The sequence below is a fragment of the Labeo rohita genome, chromosome 2 (genome assembly GCF_022985175.1).
Source record: "Labeo rohita strain BAU-BD-2019 chromosome 2, IGBB_LRoh.1.0, whole genome shotgun sequence".
Taxonomy (NCBI): domain Eukaryota; kingdom Metazoa; phylum Chordata; class Actinopteri; order Cypriniformes; family Cyprinidae; genus Labeo; species Labeo rohita.
Window position 1 is genome coordinate 1,365,922 of NC_066870.1, and position 20,343 is coordinate 1,386,264.

Genomic DNA, 20,343 nt, shown 5'->3' on the forward strand with positions numbered 1-20,343 from the left:
AACTACAGTAAATCAGACTAAAGACTAAGGTGCTGTTACTTTGTACAGATACAATAATCAAAGATCACAGTGGTTTGACGCTGCAGAACTTGCTAAGAAATATCTCAGCAGTTTTATTGTTTTTGCTTTTGCCTAAATATTTACTTTTTTATGAGTAGTTCTCTCCTTTATTTATCTCTGATTATTACTGTAGGCGTCTCTGTGTTGTAACGGTAATAATTTTGTTAGTACATTATAAAAGTAAATTCACTCAGTGACAGTTGGTAAAAAAAAAAGAAAAAAAGCCAAAATAACTTTTCTGAAGATAGTTCCTTTCATGGCTGAAATTATTTAGCGAGTGAACTTCAAATGTTCCTGTAAGGATGTGAAGAATGACTCGGGTTCAGTGCTCATGGTGGAATATTTGTTTAATAAAAGTCCATCTCTACAAATGAATGTTCTAAAACTGGACCTAATTTTGTTCATATTTTTTTTAGAAGCAGCTAATTCTAAGGAACAATATTAGTAATGCAAATGTATGAAAATTCATATAGTAATGAATATTTGTAACTTTACTACAGAGTATTTATATTAGGCGAAGGACAGCAGGCTCAATGTGTTTGAACATTTTTCACATTTCAAAACCCAAATAACAGGTTAAAACAAGGGCAATAATTCAGCACTCATTAATCGTTGAGCTCTGAAGGTCTTGTTTTTCCAATCATGCTGACTTTAATTTTGGGCGATGCTTCTTTGCGCGCGACGGTGCATTTTTGGAATGGGTGAATCTCTTGCCACGTGGACGGCTCTGGAGCGGTTTCCCTCCAGTGTGAATTCTCTCATGGTTTTTTAGGCCTCCTGACTGTCTGAAACTCTCGTCACAATGCGAACACTTGTACGGTTTTTCTCCAGTGTGGATCCTGCGGTGCACTTTCAGTGGACCGGCTGCAGTAAAGGCTTTACCACAATATGTGCACAAATGCTTTTTCACACCAGAGTGTGTTTTCTGATGGTTTTTGAAATAGCGCGGCAGCGCAAAACTCTTTCCACAAACGGAACACAAGTAAGGCTTCTCTTGGGTGTGAATTTTCACGTGTTCCTTCAGATGTGATTCCATTATAAATCTCTTATCGCAATGATCGCACTTAAAGGGCTTTTCTCCAGAGTGAATGAGTGTATGAACCTTGAGACTATTCGCCCATTTGAAACTCTTTCCGCACTGATCGCATGTGAATGGCTTCTCTTCATTGTGAATTCGTATGTGACTATCAAGGTGGGTTTTAGTTGAAAAACTCTTCTCACAATGAGGACATAAGAATTGAGAATGCAATGAATTTTCTGCAGTGTGAATTCGTTTGTGAGAATAGAGGCTGCGTTTAGACGTAAAACGCTTCTCACAATGAGGGCATGAGAATGGCTTTTCTCCAGTGTGAATTCTCATGTGACAGTTCAAGTCCTCTTTAGATACAAAACTCTTTTCACACTCAGGGCACTTGAATGGTTTCTCAACAATGTGAACCCTTAAATGAACCTTAAGCGTTCCCAGATTTCTGAAGGTTCTTCCACACTCTTGACACACATATGGCTTCACTCCGGTGTGAACCCTGAAGTGAATCATTAAGCTTCCTTTACGTGCGAAGCTCTTTCCACACTCGGGGCACGTGAACGGTTTCTCTCCAGTGTGAACCCTCATGTGATCGATGAGACTTGCTTTACATGACAAGCTCTTTCCACAATCAGGGCATGTGAACGATTTCTCTTGAGTGTGAGTTTTCAAGTGTTCATTGAGGTTTAGTTTGCTTGAGAAGCTCATTCCACACTGATGGCATGTTTCAGCCTCAGTCTCCTCTTTAATACACTCCACCTTTATGTCACAGCTCATGGTTATGTGGTATGGATGACCAGATCTGAAAAAAAGAAAAACAAAAACAAAAGTAATTACAACACATTAGTCCGTACGCTATGGCTGAAACAATGTCAACTTTTTTTAGACCTCATATGACGAATGTAAGAGTGTGCAATAATGCCATTTGACCAGATTCGAATGCCAAATGAAAACGTTTCCATTAACCGATGTTATGCGACTAAAACGTAATTTGTTCCTCTCGCGATAAGTCATGGCAATGGATTTTGGTGGGATTTGGACGGATTTTGGCTTTATTTAATCAAAAGAGGCGTATGCGTGTATCTTTACAGAAGCAGCGCAGAGAGCCACTTCAGAAATGTGTGCAGCGCTGCTGGTATAAACAGAACATCAGCTCCGGTGACCGTGTTGGAGCCGTTACGCACCAGAGATGTGCGCAGCGTACATAGTCTAAGCATTAATATCAGGGAATACCTCTTATACTTGAGAGCGGCTATGTATGAAGTGTTTCTTGGAGTATATAGTACATTAAAGAATGATCATATGCCTGTTTACATGTGCCATGTGACCTGTAAGTGCAAAAAAGCAGTTTCCATTGCAGTTTTGCGAAATATTCCTTTTTCGAATTGCCAGAAAAACCACCTCATGAGAGCATAAAAACTTTTTTTTTGCGATATATGGGAGTTTTTGCAAAATTGACCCGTTTCCATTAGGCGTATTTTCAATTTGCAATTTGCACATCTTGAAGGGTAATGGAAACGCACCTACTGTCAGACCGTGCAGTTTGTCTCCAGAAGTCATGACTGATAAAAATGTCTTTGCACTTTTGTAAACAAAGGCTGGGATATCCCATAATAAAATAATTTAACTGAATGATGTTTATACTATATTTTGAAACAAATTCATGCCATTTTTTTTGGTATGAAAATAAACAAGCTGACAACACTCTTAATTAAAAACTTTATTGCTTTTCTATTGTATGAAGCCTAAAATGTCAACTGCACATTGTATTTTCTTTAAACCATAAAAAAGTAAAAATAAAAATATGCATGGTATTATAATGATATACTGAAACTAAAACAATGGAAAAACCTATAAATTAATCTGTAGAAAGTAAAAACTATGGAAGCCGGTTTCCGCCACTGAATAAAAAAATAATTTAAAATGTTATTGTGACTTGTCACAATTCTGAATTTTTTTCTCAGAATTCCGAGAAAAAAAAAAAAAGTCAGAACTGAGATACAAACTCACAATTGTGAATTTACATCCCACAAATGTGACTTTATAACTTGCAATCGTGCATTTATATCTCACAGTTATAATGGAAAAAAAGTCAGATTTGCGAGATGTAAACTTGAAGTTGTGAGAAAAAAAAAGTCAGAATTGTGAGATAAAAAGTTGCAATTACCTTTTATATTTTTATTCAGTGGCAGAAACAAGCTTCCATAGCTTGAGAAATCAGAATAATATATGTGGTGAATGAATACATAATTGTGGCATTCGTAATTGTAATCACGATTAGAAATTTAATTAATTGTGCAGCCCTAAACAATTATATAAAAATGTAATGTTGTTGTAAAAATAATTGCAAAAAAAAAAAGAAAAAAAAAAAAGAAAAAAAAAAAAGCTGAAGTGATTTTTTTGTTTTCTTATTTTATTTATATATTAGAATATGTATAACTAATAACTAATAATATAACTAATAATCGAATAACCTACTAGTTAATAACTGATTGTTGATAAAATTAAAGAATATTCAAAACGATCATTTGTTGCAACCATATTCCATACAATTAGTTCCACTTCAACTTTAAAAATTCAACATGTTAAATGCATTTATTACAATATAAATATTTTTATCAAATGTCTTAATACTAGAGATATGAAAAATTACAGATTGTCATAATTAGTCAGCGTTAAGGGAGTACAGTGGTCAACCGAGAGTTTTAAATCGTTCATGGAGAACTCATTGACTTCATTAACAGCTAACTGACACACACAAAACACATAATTTTTATGTAGTTTCACTCTTTACTCACCTCTGTAGTCTACAATCGATTCACTATTTGAATTAAAGTCTTACTTTTCTTGCTGCTACAAAGAGCAGAAACAACATGGACACTGCAACATTTCAGGAGAGACAACTGCATTTAAACAAGTTTGCAAACTCTCACGCCACCCAATTAAATTTATATTTAATTTTATACTTTTAGGTTATTTTAGGTAGTCATCTAATCAGCATAAACAGTAGGGAAACTTAACATAGGGAAATTTAAATGTACAATATAATATATACACACACTTATATCCAAACAGGGACACGTGGTTGATTCATCTCCAGCCTGGTAAACAAATCACACCTGATTTAAATACGGAGTGAATCAGCTAAAATCCGTGAATGACTGAAGAAATTATGCAATGAAAATAAATCTTTAAATGCCGCCAAAACATCCTCTTAACACACGAACTAAAGTTGCTACAATGAATCTCTGCAGTTTCCAGCTCTGAGTCCACTTTAGTTACAAAAAAACAACTGATACACATTAAAATGAATCAAAACAACATCTAAACCAAACAACGATTAAACTGAACTAAAACCAGAACTTACCAAACACAACAGAACAAGACCAGAAGACTGAAGAGCTCGAGTTCTTATTGTTCCTCTTCGTCTTATGTTCTTTTTGTCTTCTTCTTCTTCTTGTTTTGTTATTGGCAGTGAGCAAAGAAGTTTAAGTATTACCGCCCCCTGCTGAACTGGAGTGCACAGCTTCGACGCGCAGGGAAAAAGTTTAACTTGAAGTAGATTCCAATCACAGTTGATTCCCATAAAATGCCTGAGAATAAATGTTTTGGTTTATTCAGTGTTTTGAATCATATCAATGGATGATTTTTAGCTAGACTATATGTAATTTAGTTTAGTTCATTTAGTTAATATATATAAAATATATGCTGGGCAATTTAATTATTTTCTCTTCCTTTGATTTTAAATTTTCCATATATTTTGTGAAGACATTTGCATAGTAAACGTAAAATGTGATGTTTAAATATGAATATGCCACATTATATTTATACAAGTTTATGTTGTAGCCTATCTGATTAATCCTGTTTTTTTTTTTTTTTTTTTTTGTTAACCTGCTGCGCTTGCATGATCACTCTTCAGCATCAGCTCTGTTGTGCCGAATTGAGTCTTTTTCACACAGTTGACACAAATAAAACTGATCACCATTAATAAGATCATTGATCTGTACTGTTATGGTTAACATGTACAACATGTTACAGTTTGGAACAATATGAGGGTAAGCAATAAATGGCAGAATTTTAATTTTTTGTGTAAACTAACATTTTAAATTCCCCCACTCAAGATCGCAGGTATGCTTATGAAGAATGACTCGTGTTCAGTGCTCATGGTGGAATAATTGTTTTAATAAAAAGTGGATATTTCAACAGTGATGTCGATTAATCTCAAAGCAGCTCAAATACAGAACAAAGTTAAACATCCAGATGATTACAGTAATGCAAGTGTATGAACAAAAATAAATACTTTACCAGTTGTCATTTTCATTCTGCACAAACACAAAACACTCAATCAAACAACTACATTCTCCACTTGGGAATGCAATCAGCACTTACTGATTGCTGAGCTAGATAAGACCCTTATTCCACGGCTGGGATCATTTAGAAGCTGCACTGAAACAGCATTTTTAACCTTCAATCCATGAAGCACCATTTAAGTATACTATATGGAGAAAAATTCTGGAACGTTTTCCTCAAAAACATCATTTCTTTGCGACTGAAGAAAAAAAGACAAGAATATCTTGCATGACATGGAGGTGAGTAAATTATCAGGGATTTTTTTTCTGGAAGTGGAGTAATCCTTTAACAGCCGTATATTATTTTATTCTTCTACCAGACTTTACTGATTAAACCCAAGAAATTTGACATTATGAGATGATGAAAAGGGTATCATGCAGGGGTAAAATTCTTCCCTTCAAGTACTTTTACGTGTTTGACTCTGCAGTTGGGAACATCTACTACACCGAGATGCTGATTAGACAGCATGATTATTACACAAGTGTGTCTTAGGCTGGCCACAATAAAAGGCCACTCTAAAATGTGCAGTTTTATCACACAGCACAATGCCACAGATGTCGCAAGTTTTGAGGGAGCGTGCAGGTGGCATGCTGACTGCAGGAATGTCCACCAGAGCTGTTGCCCGTGAATTGAATGTTCATTTCTCTACCATAAGCCGTCTCCAAAGGCGTTTCAGAGAATTTGGCAGTACATCAAACTGGCCATCACAACCGCAGACCAAGTGTAACCACACCAGCCCAGGACCTCCACATCCAGCATCTTCACCTCCAAGATTGTCTGAGACCAGCCACCCGGACAGCTGCTGCAACAATCGGTTTGCATAACCAAAGAATTTCTGCACAAACTGTCAGAAACCGTCTCAAAGAAGCTCATCTAGGGTCTCGACCTGACTGCAGTTCGTCGTCGTAACTGACTTTAGTGGGCAAATGCTTCAATGGTGTCTGGCACTTTGGAGAGGTGTTCTCTTCACGGATGAATCCCGGTTTTCACTGTACAGGGCAGACAGCGTGTATGGCGTCGTGTGGGTGAGCGGTTTGCTGATGTCAGCGCTGTGGATCAAGTGCCCCATGGTGGGGGTGGGGTTATGGGCAGGTGTATGTTATGGACAACGAACACAGGTTCATTTCATTGATGGCATTTTGAATGCACAGAGATACAGTGACAAGAGCCTGAGGCCCATTGTTGTGCTGTTCATCCACAACCATCACTTCATGTTGCAGCATGATAATGCACGGCCCCATGTTGCAAGGATCTGTTCACAATTCCTGGAAGCTGAAAACATCCCAGTTCTTGCATGGCCAGCATACTCACCGGACATGTCACCCATTGAGCATGTTTGGGATTCTCTGGATTGGCATATATGACAGCGTGTTCCAGTTCCTGCCAATATATCTAGCCACTTCACACAGCCATTGAAGAGGAGTGGACCAATATTCCACAGGCCACAATCAACAACCTGATCAACTCTATGTGAAGGAGATGTGTTGCACTGCGTGAGGCAAATGGTGGTCACACCAGATACTGACTGGTTTTCGGACCCAATACAGTAAAACTGCACATTTTAGAGTGGCCTTTTATTGTGTCCAGCCTAAGGCACACCTGTGCAATAATCATGCTGTCTAATCAGCATCTTGATATGCCACACCTGTGAGGTGGATGGATTATCTCGGCAAAGGAGAAGTGCTCACTAACACAGATTTAGACAGATTTGTGAACAATATTTGAGAGAAATAGGCCTTTTGTGTACATAGAAAAAGTCTTAGATCTTTGAGTTCAGCTCATGAAAAATGGGAGCAAAAACAAAAGTGTTGTGTTTATAATTTTGGTCAGTGAAGTTTGATACTTGCTAGAAACATCTCAGTAGTTCGGCTTTATTAGACAATTACAAGTAACTGGTTTACTTAAAAGATTGTGAAAATGCAACATGTTTGTTTGCCAAAATGCCAACCATTATAAATCCTGAGAGGAAGATCCTCACGCAGATTGTGTTTCCATTCCAAAAATGAATGTCAAATAAATGGCTCTTTTAATTTATTCTGGCTTTTGCTAGTGAACTGCTGAAAATGAATGACTGAAGTCATGAGTTTGAATCAATCGGAGCAGATCCAGTGTAAAACTGATTTGGTTCATCAGTTCCTCTTTTCGCATCTTCAGCCATGTTTACACGACATGTCAGTACTACTACCGGGTTTTCTCGCTAGTTTTATGACATTTAATGAAATATGATGAATTTTAAAAAGATATGTGCTTACTGCAAAAAATTAAACACTGATTTTATAGATACACTGTCTTTCAATAATCCAAGCACTTTTTAAGTACCTCTTCAGGAATATTGCTATTTTCCAGGCCTTATATTTCAAAAAGGCAAATTCAAGTAGGCTACTTCAAGAATTTTAAGCACGTTGTATGAACCCTGTATTAAAAACAAAGAAAGAAAGAAATGCTGGGATTCTCATTGTTGTTTTTACTTTTGTCTACATTTTTATTTCCTTCGTTTTTTTAAACAGTTTTCATTCATTACTGTTTACAGTGTTGTTGCTGTAGTAAATTTGTGTTTGATTTTCAGATTTTCATTTCCAACCCATTTTGAGACCAAATTTTTATATTTCTTTTAATAAAAAATGCATCTCTGCCAGCAGATGTTTTAACCTGACCTGATGAACCTCAGAGCAGCAGTGAACTGTAAGAAACATAAGCAACTTCAGAACAAATAACTACAGTAAGCACATAATCCTAAATTAATGAAGATTTGTAACTCTACTACAGGTCATTTTCATTCTGTAAATGACTGCATGCTTCACGGGGGTACTATATTTTTCACATTTCACATTACAAATAATCGGATAGAGTGAAATAAAGCAAAAAAAAAAAAACGAAAAAAAATTAATTGCTTGAGCTCCTAAGCTCTTGTTTCTCCAGTCACACCAACTTTAATTTTGGGCATCGCTTCTTTGTGTGCTTCACTGCAGATATGGAATGTCTGAATCTCCTGCTGCAAAGATGGCACTGGAACGGTTTCTCTCCAGTGTGAATTCTCTCATGGTTTTGCAGGGTTCCTGACTGTCTGAAACTCTTGTCACAATGTGGACACTTGTACGGTTTTTCTCCAGTATGGATCCTGCGGTGCACTTTCAGCTGAGCAGCTTCAGTAAAGGCTTTACCACAATCTGTGCACAAATACTCTTTCACACCAGAGTGTATTTTCTGATGGTTTTTAAGTTGGCCAAGCCAAAAAAAACTCTTTCCACAGACAGAACACAAGTAAGACTTCTCTTTAGTGTGATTTTTAATGTGGGCGTTTACTTCTGATTCCACAACAAACCTCTTGTCGCACTGATCACACTTAAATGGCTTTTCTCCTGAGTGAAGAAGTTTATGAACTCTGAGACTGTACGCCCATTTGAAACTCTTTCCGCACTGATCGCATGTGAACGGTTTCTCTCCAGTGTGAATTCTCTCATGTGCTCGCAGGCCTCCTGACTGTCTGAAACTCTTGTCACAATGCGAGCACTTGTACAGTTTTTCTCCAGTATGGATCTTCTGGTGCACTTTCAGCTGAGCGGCTGTACTAAAGGCTTTACCACAATCTGTGCACAAATGCTCTTTCACACCTGTCTGCAGTTTCTGATGGTTTTTAAGTTTGCCTGGCGAAAAAAAACTCTTTCTACAAACAGAAGTCTTCCCTTTGGTGTGAGTTTTCATGTGGGTCTTTAGGTCCGGTTCTACAACAAACCTCTTATCGCACTGATCACACTTAAATGGTTTTTCTCCTGAGTGAAGGAGTTTATGAACTTTATGACTGTATGCCCATTTGAAACTCTTTCCGCACTGATCACATGTGAACGGCTTCTCTCCAGTGTGAATTCGCATGTGATTATTAAGGTTTCTTTTATTTATGAAAATCTTTTCACACTGAGGGCACTTGAACGATTTCTCATTACTGTGATGCCTTAAATGAGTCTTAAAGGTTTTTCGACAAGAGAAACTCTCTCCACATTGCTGACACTCAATCTGCTTCGCTTCGGTGTGGAGCCTTATGTGAAACATTAAGCATCTTTTCCGTGAAAAACTCTTTTCACACTGAGGGCATGTGAACGGTTTCTCTCCAGTGTGAATTCTCACGTGTTCGTTAAGGCTTCCTTTACCTGAGAAGCTCTTTCCACAATGTTGACACTCAAATGGCTTCTCTCCAGTGTGAGTCCTTACGTGAAACATTAATGAGTTTTTATGTGCGAAACTCTTTCCACACTGAGTGCATGTGAATGGTTTCTCTCCAGTGTGGAGCCTTATGTGAAGCATAAAGCATCTTTTACGTGAAAAACTCTTTCCACACTGAGGGCATGTGAACGGTTTCTCTCCAGTGTGAATTCTCATGTGTTGGCTAAGGCTTTCTTTACTTGAGAAGCTCTTTCTACACTGATGGCATGTGTCATCATCAATCTCCTCTTTAATAAACTCCATCTTTACAACATCACAGCTCCTTGTTATGGAGTATGGACGACCAGATCTGAAATAAAGAAAAAAAAAAAAAAGTAATTAAGCTCTGCATGACTCTATAATAGGGCTGAAATGATTAGTCAACATTATTGACAGCAAAAAATTGTCTACAGATTTCTTTTTGTCGAATAGTCTTTTCATGCCATATTACCAAATGTAAGGGCCTGCAATAACGTGGTCTGACCACAGTATACTGCTGTAGAGAAAGACTGTAATCAAGCCTTCTTGGATGCATTCCAACAGAATAAGACATTGTTCATGAGAAGGGCTACGTTCCACTTGGCTTTAAGACTTGCACTCGCAAACTTCTCAAAACACTTCTCTGATTCCCTGGGGTCTGATTTTTGACAGTGGATCTGAAAGACGTTTACTTTTACATCCACATAGCCCTCGTCACAGAGCGTTTTTGAGATTCACATTCGGTACATGGTCCTGCCGTTTGGACTGTCCCTTGCACTTTTACAAAGTGCATAGACACGGCGCTCTTCCCTCTAAAACCGATGGGAATCCATATTTTAAACTACCTCAACGACTGGCTGATACTGGCCAGCTCAGAACAGGAACTTATCGCTCACAAGTCGTTGTTACTCAGCCACCTGGATCGTCTTGGTTTGAGAATGCTCACTCCTCTTCGTGGTTCCATTCTGGAAAAAGACTTGGTTCCCAGAAATGATTCAGCTGTTGTCTGCAGCCACATGGCCGATACCGCTGAATAGGGATCATCTCGTGCAAGCGAGAGGCATGATTTGGTACCCCCAAACACAGCTGTGGAGCCGTCATATGTGGCAACTCGATGGGAGCCTATGCAGCTTCCTGTGTCACTAATACCATTTTAGAGGCCAGAGCCCTGTCTACAACCCTCTATGCCAGGGATAGGCAAAATCGGTCCTGGAGTGTTGATGTCATGCAGAGTTTAGTTCCAACCCTGAAGAAAAACCTTACCTGCCTATAGCCCTGGTAATCCTGGAGACCTTGATTAGGTTGACTCTGCAGGTCATCGGCACTCCAGGAACGACGTTGCCTATCGCTGCTCTACTCCCTTAAAAGAAACGACTTGATCGTTAACTTTTTAAGGGGAGCTCGGCGACTGAATCTGCCTCGTCCTAAAACTGTGCCGACATAGGACTGGTCTATACTCTTAAGGGTCCTCCTTTTGAGCCACTTCAAACATCTGACCTATGGCCCATGTCACTCAAGACTGCCCTCCTGTTGGCCTTGGTCAAACGGGTTGGTGATTTGCAAGTGCTTTTTGTTAGTGCTTGCTATCTGAAGCTTGGGCCTAATGACTGTAAGGTTGTTCTCAAACCGAGATGTGGTTACGTGCCTAAGGTGCTCTAAAGTCAGCTCAGAACCCAGGTCATCACCCTGTTAGCACTCCCTGTGGCAGATGGTGAACAGGCTCCTAACCTATTGTGCCCCATTAGGGCACTCAGGGTGTGTGTTGAGCAATCTGATCTGTTTAGACAGTCAGAGCTGCTCTTTATTCACTTTGGAGGTCACTCAAAATGGCTGCCTGTCACAAAGCAAAGATTATCTTGTTGGATAGTGGAAGCTATAGCTCTATCTTATGCTGCAGCTGGCTTGCAGTGCCTCATAGGTGTAAGGGTCCACCAGAGGAATGGGCTCCTCCTGGGCACAGTCAAGGGGAATTTCTATTGGTGAGATTTGTGCGGTTACCGGCTGGTCATTGCCATCCACTTTTAGCAGATTTTACAATTTGGATGTCCCTGCTTTGCAGGCGCGGATTATATCTGCTTAATCTACTTTATCCCCCTCAAGTAGAAAAGCAGTAGTGACACCTATTGGTTCTGCAGAGTCCTCAATAGAGTGCTGTCGAGTTGGGCTTGTAAGCAGGCTTTGTTCTACATATGCAAAACTGCTGTTGGTTACCCAAAGCTTCAGCGCCACAACGAGAGAGCGTTCAATAGGGAACGCTCTGGATACTAACAACCTCGGTTCCCTGAGATAAGAGAATGAGCATTGCGTAGCTTGCCATGTCACAAGCTGCATGCGAATTGATGACTCTCACTTAATTCGAACTGATTCTGATGATATGGTGCTCTGAGCCAGCTTATATAGTCATCGGCTCCTCCCCTTTTGGCGGGTGAAAGCACCACTGGTTTGTGCAGTTACACTAAACAGGGGTTTACCCAAAGCGTCAGCAACGCAACGCTCGTTCCCTTATCTCAGAGAAGCAAGGTTATGTTAGTAACTGAAGCGTTTTCTTAACAGACATGGAATGTTAGTTTTTGGTTTGTAGAACGGTATTCTAACATTAATTTAACAGTCTTCTAGTGTTATAATAACATTGCCAGAATGTTAGTTTTTGGTTAATAGAATGCTATGTTAAGGTTTGCGTTTGGTTAGCCTGGAAAGTTTTATTAACTATAATAGAATTGAATAACATTATTCTAACGTTCCCCTAGCCTCTTTACTCTGATATAATTACCCTGCTATACGTCAGTGATCATCCAGTAATTGTATGGAAATGATCTGTATCGATGAAATTATGTTAATTTTTAAATTCTGTGAGCATGTGGCTCTCTGAAAGTGGATGCTAGAGCGGCGCATGCAGATCAGAAGCCCACAGTAAATGTGGATGAAACAAACCTACAAATTTAGGATTTCTGTAATCACTTTCCCCCAGTTTCACAGACAAGGCTTAAGCCTAGTCCTAGACTAAAATGTAAGTCTGAAATGTTACAACTGAAAGAAACTTGCACAACAACTGATCTTAATATATATCAGTGCCTTTGTTTTGTCTTAAGATTCACACCAGCAATGTTTTTCCTAAGACACATTTATAAAAATGACTTAAATGTCCTAATTGAACTATGACCTAATCCTGGCTTAGGCTAAACCCTGTCTGTGAAACTGGGCCTTAATGCTTAACACTGGCTTAATATTATAAAACATGTTTTGATTGATCTAATTTCTGTATGTTAGTAAATGCTGAATTAAATGAGTTTCACGGCTCTGTATAGGTCATTACACAAAAACAACGTTTTAATTGGAAAGATGGTTTAGAGGGAAATAAAATAACCATTAGAGAACACTAAGCTATTACACTTAAGTTATTTTTAGGTTATTTTAAAAATAAACACCCCGCACTGTTTTGGTAATGTTATTTTATGGTTGTAAAAAATGAAACCTAAAAAGAAGGCTCCTAGAATATTATTTCTTGGTTCTCAAAAAAACAAAACAAAAAACAAAAAAACAACAACAACAACAACAAAGTAAACACATAAAATAAAATAAAAACTAGATAACAAAAAAACAAAAAAAAAAACAAACAAAAAAAAACCTAACGTTAGGGGAACGTTCTGTGTTTGCTGTGGATTTACTGTCAGCAAACATCTGGACGCCTTCCGTGCTGCTGAGCGCAGCGTTTAGATGAATATGTAATACATTCTGAATAAACACAAACCAAACAAGAAAGCAGCTAGCTCAGGACTGTTTTGATAAAGTATTATAAGAGAAGAAATGCGAATTAAAACAATTAATAGTTTATCCAAAAATAAAACAACATATTATTATTTGCCCTTATTTTTTTTCTATTTGACTTACAAAAGGAGCTGTTAGGCAGAATCTGCATCAATTAATTGGTCATAGTGAATTAAATGGTGAATGAGAACGTCTCTCTGCCTGTCATCTGATTCTGTGCCACTGTCCTGCAACATATTGTAATAAATAACTGTAAAATAACTAATTATATAACTAATAATTTCGACATTTTCAAAATCGGAAGTTATTTTCTTGTTTTATTTATTAGTTAAAATATGTACAACTCAATATTGTAAATACCTGCAAAAGCTGAAATAATCATTTGCATCCTGACTCCAATTAATTCCACTTCAACTTTGCTGAGAATTTCAACATAAATGAAATGTGTTTTATGTCTACAAAAAGTAACTAAAGCTACTGTTTCTTGATGGTAAAAGGAGCAACTGCAAAATTTCTGTAGTGACAACTGAATTAAAACAGGTTTGCAAACTCTCACGCCACCCAACTACATTTATATTTAATTTTATATTTACATTTAATTAGCCAGTTAAAACAATACTGGTGAATTACCTTAATGTACAATTTTATGTAGCCATCCAATCAGCACAGATAGTACGGGAAATTTGTAATACGACATTAAGCGTATGGGTTTGCCAGATCTAAATGGGATCTAAACAGGGACATGTGGTTGATTCGGCTCCAGCATCCCAAACAAAGCAAACCTGACTTAAATCGGAGTGAATCCGCTAAACTCCGTTAGTAGAAATTTTGAAAAATTGAATGAAAAGCAATCTTTAACTGCCACCAAATGACCTCTCGCGTTTTGATTACAGAAAAACAACTGCTAGACATTAAAATTACTCGCATCTAAACCATTAGAACAATGATTAAACTGAACTAAAACCAGCACTTACCAAACACAGAACAAGATCAGAGGACTGAAGAATTCGCGCTGTTGTTGTTGTTCTTCTTCTTCTTCTTCTTCTTCTTCTTCTTCTTGTTTTGTTTGTTATTGGCGCTGAGCAAAGACATTCAGGATGAATCAGCGCCACCTGCTGAACTGGAGTTTGGAGTTTCGATGTGTAGGGAAAACAGCTTGTAGTGTTGCTACCACTGACCTATAGATGTAATGAAGGAAGCTTGTTTATGTGGTTGTAAAAGGGCATATATTACATTAAAACACTCTCGGGTGAATGAATATAATAATAATATAATAATTTAAGTGTGTTTGATGCTGCAGTTGGGAACATCTAGTCTGACACTTGCTAACATCTCAGTAAATGAGCTTTATTAGATTATATTAAAAGTAACTTGTTTAATTAAAAGAATGCGAAAATGCGTAAATTTTGCCTACAAAATACATGACTAAACCTGAGAGGAAGAATGTGCTGTTGAGACATTCACACAAAAAGTACTACTTTATATGTATATATATATTTTTAAAATATTTGCATGATAAATTGTTTAAAATATGAGATATAAATATGAATAACACCATCGCAACATATCATATACACTGACAGTTCTCCACAAAATTCTCTATTTTATTAAATAACAACAACAAAAGATGAAAGAAAGAAAGAGAAAATGCTGGGTTCCTCATTCACATACACATTGTTTTTACTTTTGTTTACATTTTAATTTTCTTAGGTTTTTTTTTTTTTTTTTCCTTATTGATTAATTATTATTATGACTGTAGCCAGTGTGGTTGCTGTAGTAAAATTGTGCGTGTTTGTTAAAAAAGGTTGTTAGGTCAAACATTTCATCTAAATGAGCTTATACAAAACTTCTCTTTTTGACTCATTGCTGGGTTGCCAAAATGACCCACATTGGGTCGTTTTTAACTCTGCATTTTTTTTTATGTGTACCATCTTAAAATGTAAAATGACTGTAAAATGATAACTTAAATATTTTCAAATACAAGTTTGGACAAAAAATAAAAAGTTGTATAAAAATGACGCTTGTGGAACAGCAGAAAAAAAGCAGTTACCCCGTACACAAAGCAGCACTGCGCATATGAACACATTATATATCAGGCATTTTATGGTTTAATGATGAAAACAAAATGCTATAGATACTTTTTTCAAGATAGTCCCCACAAACCATATGGTTATGAATAACTCAAGTTCAGTGCTCATGATGTAAAATTTCTTTTAATAAAAAATGCATCTCTGCCAGCAGATGTTTTAACAGTGATTTCACTGACCTGATGAAACTCAGAGCAACAGTGAACTGTAAGAAACATAAACAACTTCAGAAGAAGTTAAATATCCAAATAATTACAATCATTGTTATATAATCTATCTTAAATGAACGAAGATTTGTAACTCTACTACAGGTCATTTTCATTCTGACTGCATGCTTCACCTGGGTACTTTTTTTTTGTACATTTGAATTACAAATAACCGGATAGTGTGAAATAAAGCAAAAATCCACCAACAAAGGCAGCACTCATTAATTGCTTGAGCTCTCAAGGTCTTGTTTCTCCAGTCATATTGACTTTTTTTTTTTGGGCAATGCTTCTTTGTGTGAGTCGCTGCCGTTCCGTAATGGGTGAATCTCCTGCCGCACGGATGGCACTGGAACAGCTTCTCTCCAGTGTGAATTCTCTCATGGTTTTGGAGGGTTCCTAACTGTCCAAAACTCTTGTCACAGTGTGAACACTTGTACGGTTTTTCTCCGGTATGGATCCTGCGGTGCACTTTCAGCTGACTGGCTGTAGTAAAGGCTTTACCACAATCTGTGCACAAATACTCTTTCACACCAGAGTGTATTTTCAGATGGTCTTTAAAACGGCCCAGCCATGAAAAACCCTTTCCACAAACAGAGCACAAGTAAGGCTTCTCTTGGCTGTGAGCTTTCATGTGTTCCTTCAGGTGTGGTTCCAGAACAAACCTCTTATCGCAGTGATCACACTTAAACGGCTTTTCTCCAGAGTGAAGGAGTTTATGAAATCTGAGACTATTTAACCATTTGTAACTTTTTCCGCACTGATCACATGTGAACGGCTTTTCTTCAGTGTGAATTCGCATGTGACTATCAAGGATTCTTTTCATTAAAAAACTCTTTTCACACTGAGGGCACTTGAATGGTTTCTCATTACTGTGAAACTTTAAATGAGTCTTAAGGGTTTCTCGACATGAGAAACTTTTTCCACACTGCTGACACGGAAACGGCTTCTCTCCGGTGTGGAGCCTTATGTGAAGCATAAAGTTTCGTTTACGTGAAAAACTCTTTTCACACTGAGGGCATGTGAACGGTTTCTCTCCAGTGTGAATTCTCATGTGTTCTTCAAGCCTTCCTTTACATGAGAGGCTCTTTCCACACTGATGGCATGTATTATTATTCTCCTCTTTAATACACTCCATCTTCACTTCGTCACAGCTCATTGTTATGCATTATGGAGAACCAGATCTGGGAAAAAAAGAAAGAAAGAAAAAAAAATAGTAATTAAGCTATACAAGACTCCATATTAGGGCTAAAATGATAAATCAACATGACTGACAAAAATTTTATCGACAAATATTTTTGTTGCCGAATAGCCTTTTGATGTCAAATGGCCAAATGTGAAGGCCTGCAATAATGTGGCTTTAACCACAGTAGACTGCTGTAGAGAAAGACTGTAAATCAGCTCTCGGAAGCAAAAATCTGCATCAGTTACATTTTCATGCAGTTAATTAAATGGTTAATGAGTCTCTCTGCCTGTCATCTGATTCTGTGTGCCAAGTTATATTATTTAAGTTAATAGTAAATTAGCCAGTTAAAAATTACTGGTGAATTACCTTAAAGGAGAAGTGCACTTCCAGAACAACAATTCACATATAATGTACTCACTCCTTTGTCATCCAAGATGTTCATGTGTTTCTTTCTTCAGTTGTAAAAAAAATGATGTTTTTGGAGGAAAACATTTCAGGATTTTTCTCCATATAATGGACTGATATGGTGCCCCGAGTTTGAACTTCCAAAAGTTTAAATGCGGCTTCAAACGATCACAAATGCGGTTATAAACGATCCCACCCGAGGAAGAAATCTTATCTAGCGAAACGATTGGCTATTTTCTTCAAAAAAAAAAAAAAAATTTAAATACTTTTTAAAGTAAATAAAGTCAAATCTCTCCCTGAACTGTGTGTATTCTGGTTCAAGACAGTTCGGGTATGTCGAAAAACTCCAATCATATTTTCTCCCTCAACTTTAAAGATCAAACACCCTTAACAAAAAAGGTAAAACTGTGATATAGGATGATTTTGAAGTTGAGGGAGAACATGAGATGGGAGTTTTTCAACATACACTAACTGTCATGAACCGCAACAAAAACAGTCCAGGGAGAGAAACACAAGACGAGCGTTTGACATTAAAACGTATTTAAACTGTATTATTTTGATTAAAATAACCGATAATTTCGCTAGATAAGACCCTTCTTCCTCGGCTGGGATCGTTTACAACCACATATGTGATCGTTTGAAGCTGCATTTAAACTACATTTTGGAAGTTCAAACTCGGGGCACCATATCAGTCCATTATATAAAGAAAAATCCTGAAATGTTTTCCTTAAAAAACATAATTTCTTTACGACTGAAGAAAGAAAGACATGAACATCTTGGATGACAAGGGGGAGAGTAAATTATCTGTCAGTTGTTATTCTGGAAGTGGACTTCTCCTTTAATGTTCAATATTTTTAGGTAGCCATCTAATCAACATTAATCAAATGGAAAGTCCTAAAGGTAATTTACAGTACTAAAATGTAATTAAAAGCAAATTGCTAGATCTAAATAGGGACATGTGGTTGATTCTACTCCAGCCTTACAAACAAAGCAAACCTGATTTAAATCGGAGTGAATCCGCTAAACTCCGTAAATAAAGACACCCGCATTAATGATCCCTCACAGAATCTCTGCAGTTTCCAGCACTGAGTCCACTTTACTTACAGAGAAATAACTGATACACAATAAAATTACTCACAGCATTAGAAGAATGATTAAACTAAACTAAAACCAGCACTTACCAAAAACAACAGAACAAGACCAGAGGACTGAAGAGTTCGCGCTGTTGCTGTTTTTCTTCTTCTTCTTCGTGTGTTGTTTTTAGCGGAGAAAAAAGACACTCAGGATGAATCAGCGCCACCTGCTGAACTGGAGTTTGGAGTTTCGATATGTAGGGAAAGGAGTTTGTAGTGTTGCTACCACTGACCTATAGATGTAATAAAGCAAGATTGCTTATGTCTAAGTGGTTGTATTAGGGCATATTACATTTAAACAGTCTCAGTGAATTAATATAATAATTAAAGCGTGTTTGACGCTCCAGTTGGGAACATCTACTTGAGAGAAAGAATGTGTTGTTGACATAGAAAGCATTTTTTTTTTTTTTTACAGCATTTGATTTTAGCTAGTTTATGTATAAAGCAGTTTGCACTAAATAAATAAATAGTTTAAAATGTTAGATATGAATAACACTTTCACAACATATACACTGACAGCTCTCCACAAAATTCAACATATATATATATATGTGTGTGTGTGTGTGTGTGTTACTTTTGTCTATATGTCTATATGTTTATTTTCTTAGGTTTGCAGAATGTGTAACATTTTAAAATGTAAAATGGCCATAAAAGTATAACTTAATAAACTTAAGATTTTTATATACAAGTTTTGACTAAAAAAAATAAAAATAAAAATAAAAAAATCGGTTACCCCTGTACACAAAGCAGCACTGCACTTATAAAGACATTATTAGCAATTTTATGGTGCTATGATGAAAAGAAAATGTCATAAATACTTTTCTGAAGATATTCCCCCTGTAGGTGCATGTTTTATATGATGAGACGGGTGACGAGGCAGAGCAGATGAGATAAATTAAAGATGAAGCTAATATTGCATTTCTCTGAATCATAATGGCATTTACTAGATGCTCATGTGTAATAATTTTAAAACAGACAGCAGAGTTCATATGGTTTGTTTGTATGCAAAAACACTGACATTTAATAAAAACTAATTTTATCATGTGTATTTTGTGGCAGCAAATGGATTAATGTCTTTAAAAAAATATAAAATGTGAACTGTAAGAATACTGATGTAAGACAACATAAGCTGTTTATAAGAGAAAGCTATAGCACACACCCAAGCTTGACTGATGTTTGCAAAACAAGTACACAAAAATGACAAAGTAACTTTACCCACAAGAATTTATAAAGGTGAACAAGCATTAAACATTTATTAAGTCCGAAGACACTTTTGTTCTGAGCAACATACAGAATGCACCGAAGGCATACATTCAATCAACAACTGTGTTACTTGGGAATCAAACTCATGAATTTGGCACTGACTGTGTCATGATCTACCAGCTGACTGCTGACTGGTTAAATCTCACTGCTTTTCAGTTCTCCACTATGAATGACAGAAGGGCATAGTTCACCTTAAAATGACCATTTGTCACAATCTAGTGTCCAATGTTGCTCCAAACTTTGGAAAACTCTCTTTGATAAACAAAAGGGTTTTGTAAAGCGAGTCTGCATTTACTGTACTGTACTTGTCATTTTTAAAGAATTGCCATTCTGTTTCAATAGATGTTTTTATGCACATTTTGAAGCATCATATCGCAACTGCAAAAAAGTTTTTGCGCTCAGTTGAGTTTTTTTTTTTGAGATTTACCTTTGTGAAAAAGAGTTAATGCAAAAACGTGAGATGGAAACACATTTGCTAAATAAATTCCTCCATGTGCATCACAAAAGCCATGTGACTTTGCACTATGGGACATGATAAGCTGACTAACCAGCAGACTGATATTGCACAGCATCTGAAATGTCATAATGGTCATTTTTTAAAAGTCTGTCATAAGTCTGTCAAGTATTTTTGTATAATTGCCTCCCAGAACTGTCTTACCATTCACCTCCGAAAGCACTGACCACATTTATT

At 37.0% G+C, this 20,343-nt stretch overlaps 3 protein-coding genes across 4 annotated transcripts; all 3 read right to left on the minus strand.

Moving 5' to 3' along the window:
- Positions 1 to 388: 388 nt before the first annotated feature.
- LOC127173436 (gastrula zinc finger protein XlCGF8.2DB-like) lies at positions 389 to 4,546 on the minus strand. The gene is made up of 2 exons (XM_051123330.1): positions 4,452 to 4,546; positions 389 to 1,886 (listed from the first exon to the last, which is right to left on the minus strand). Exon 2 carries the CDS (start codon positions 1,859 to 1,861, stop codon positions 701 to 703), a length of 1,161 nt encoding a protein of 386 aa, XP_050979287.1. The 5' UTR covers positions 1,862 to 1,886; positions 4,452 to 4,546; the 3' UTR covers positions 389 to 700.
- Positions 4,547 to 5,266: 720 nt separating this feature from the next.
- On the minus strand, positions 5,267 to 18,547 carry LOC127173502 (gastrula zinc finger protein XlCGF8.2DB-like). Of its 2 annotated transcripts, XR_007828771.1 has the most exons (3): positions 18,438 to 18,547; positions 15,627 to 16,849; positions 5,267 to 8,083 (listed from the first exon to the last, which is right to left on the minus strand). XR_007828771.1 is itself a non-coding variant. In XM_051123425.1 (2 exons), exon 2 carries the CDS (start codon positions 16,822 to 16,824, stop codon positions 15,799 to 15,801), a length of 1,026 nt encoding a protein of 341 aa, XP_050979382.1. In that variant the 5' UTR covers positions 16,825 to 16,849; positions 18,438 to 18,547; the 3' UTR covers positions 14,959 to 15,798. The 2 variants fall into 2 exon arrangements, 1 of the variants encoding a protein (XP_050979382.1); XM_051123425.1 differs by lacking the exon at positions 5,267 to 8,083 and having other exon boundaries at positions 14,959 to 16,849.
- On the minus strand, positions 8,082 to 14,437 carry LOC127173296 (gastrula zinc finger protein XlCGF57.1-like). The gene is made up of 2 exons (XM_051123078.1): positions 14,350 to 14,437; positions 8,082 to 9,941 (listed from the first exon to the last, which is right to left on the minus strand). The coding sequence occupies exon 2, from the start codon at positions 9,893 to 9,895 to the stop codon at positions 8,354 to 8,356; it is 1,542 nt and encodes a 513-aa protein (XP_050979035.1). The 5' UTR covers positions 9,896 to 9,941; positions 14,350 to 14,437; the 3' UTR covers positions 8,082 to 8,353.
- Positions 18,548 to 20,343: the final 1,796 nt, after the last annotated feature.

What these genes read in the sequence shown, in the direction of transcription:
- LOC127173436 (XM_051123330.1), bottom strand. Translation starts at nt 1,861, where the DNA reads ATGAGCTGTGACATAAAGGTGGAGTGTATTAAAGAGGAGACTGAGGCT.
- LOC127173296 (XM_051123078.1), bottom strand. Translation starts at nt 9,895, where the DNA reads ATGGAGTTTATTAAAGAGGAGATTGATGATGACACATGCCATCAGTGT.
- LOC127173502 (XM_051123425.1), bottom strand. Translation starts at nt 16,824, where the DNA reads ATGAGCTGTGACGAAGTGAAGATGGAGTGTATTAAAGAGGAGAATAAT.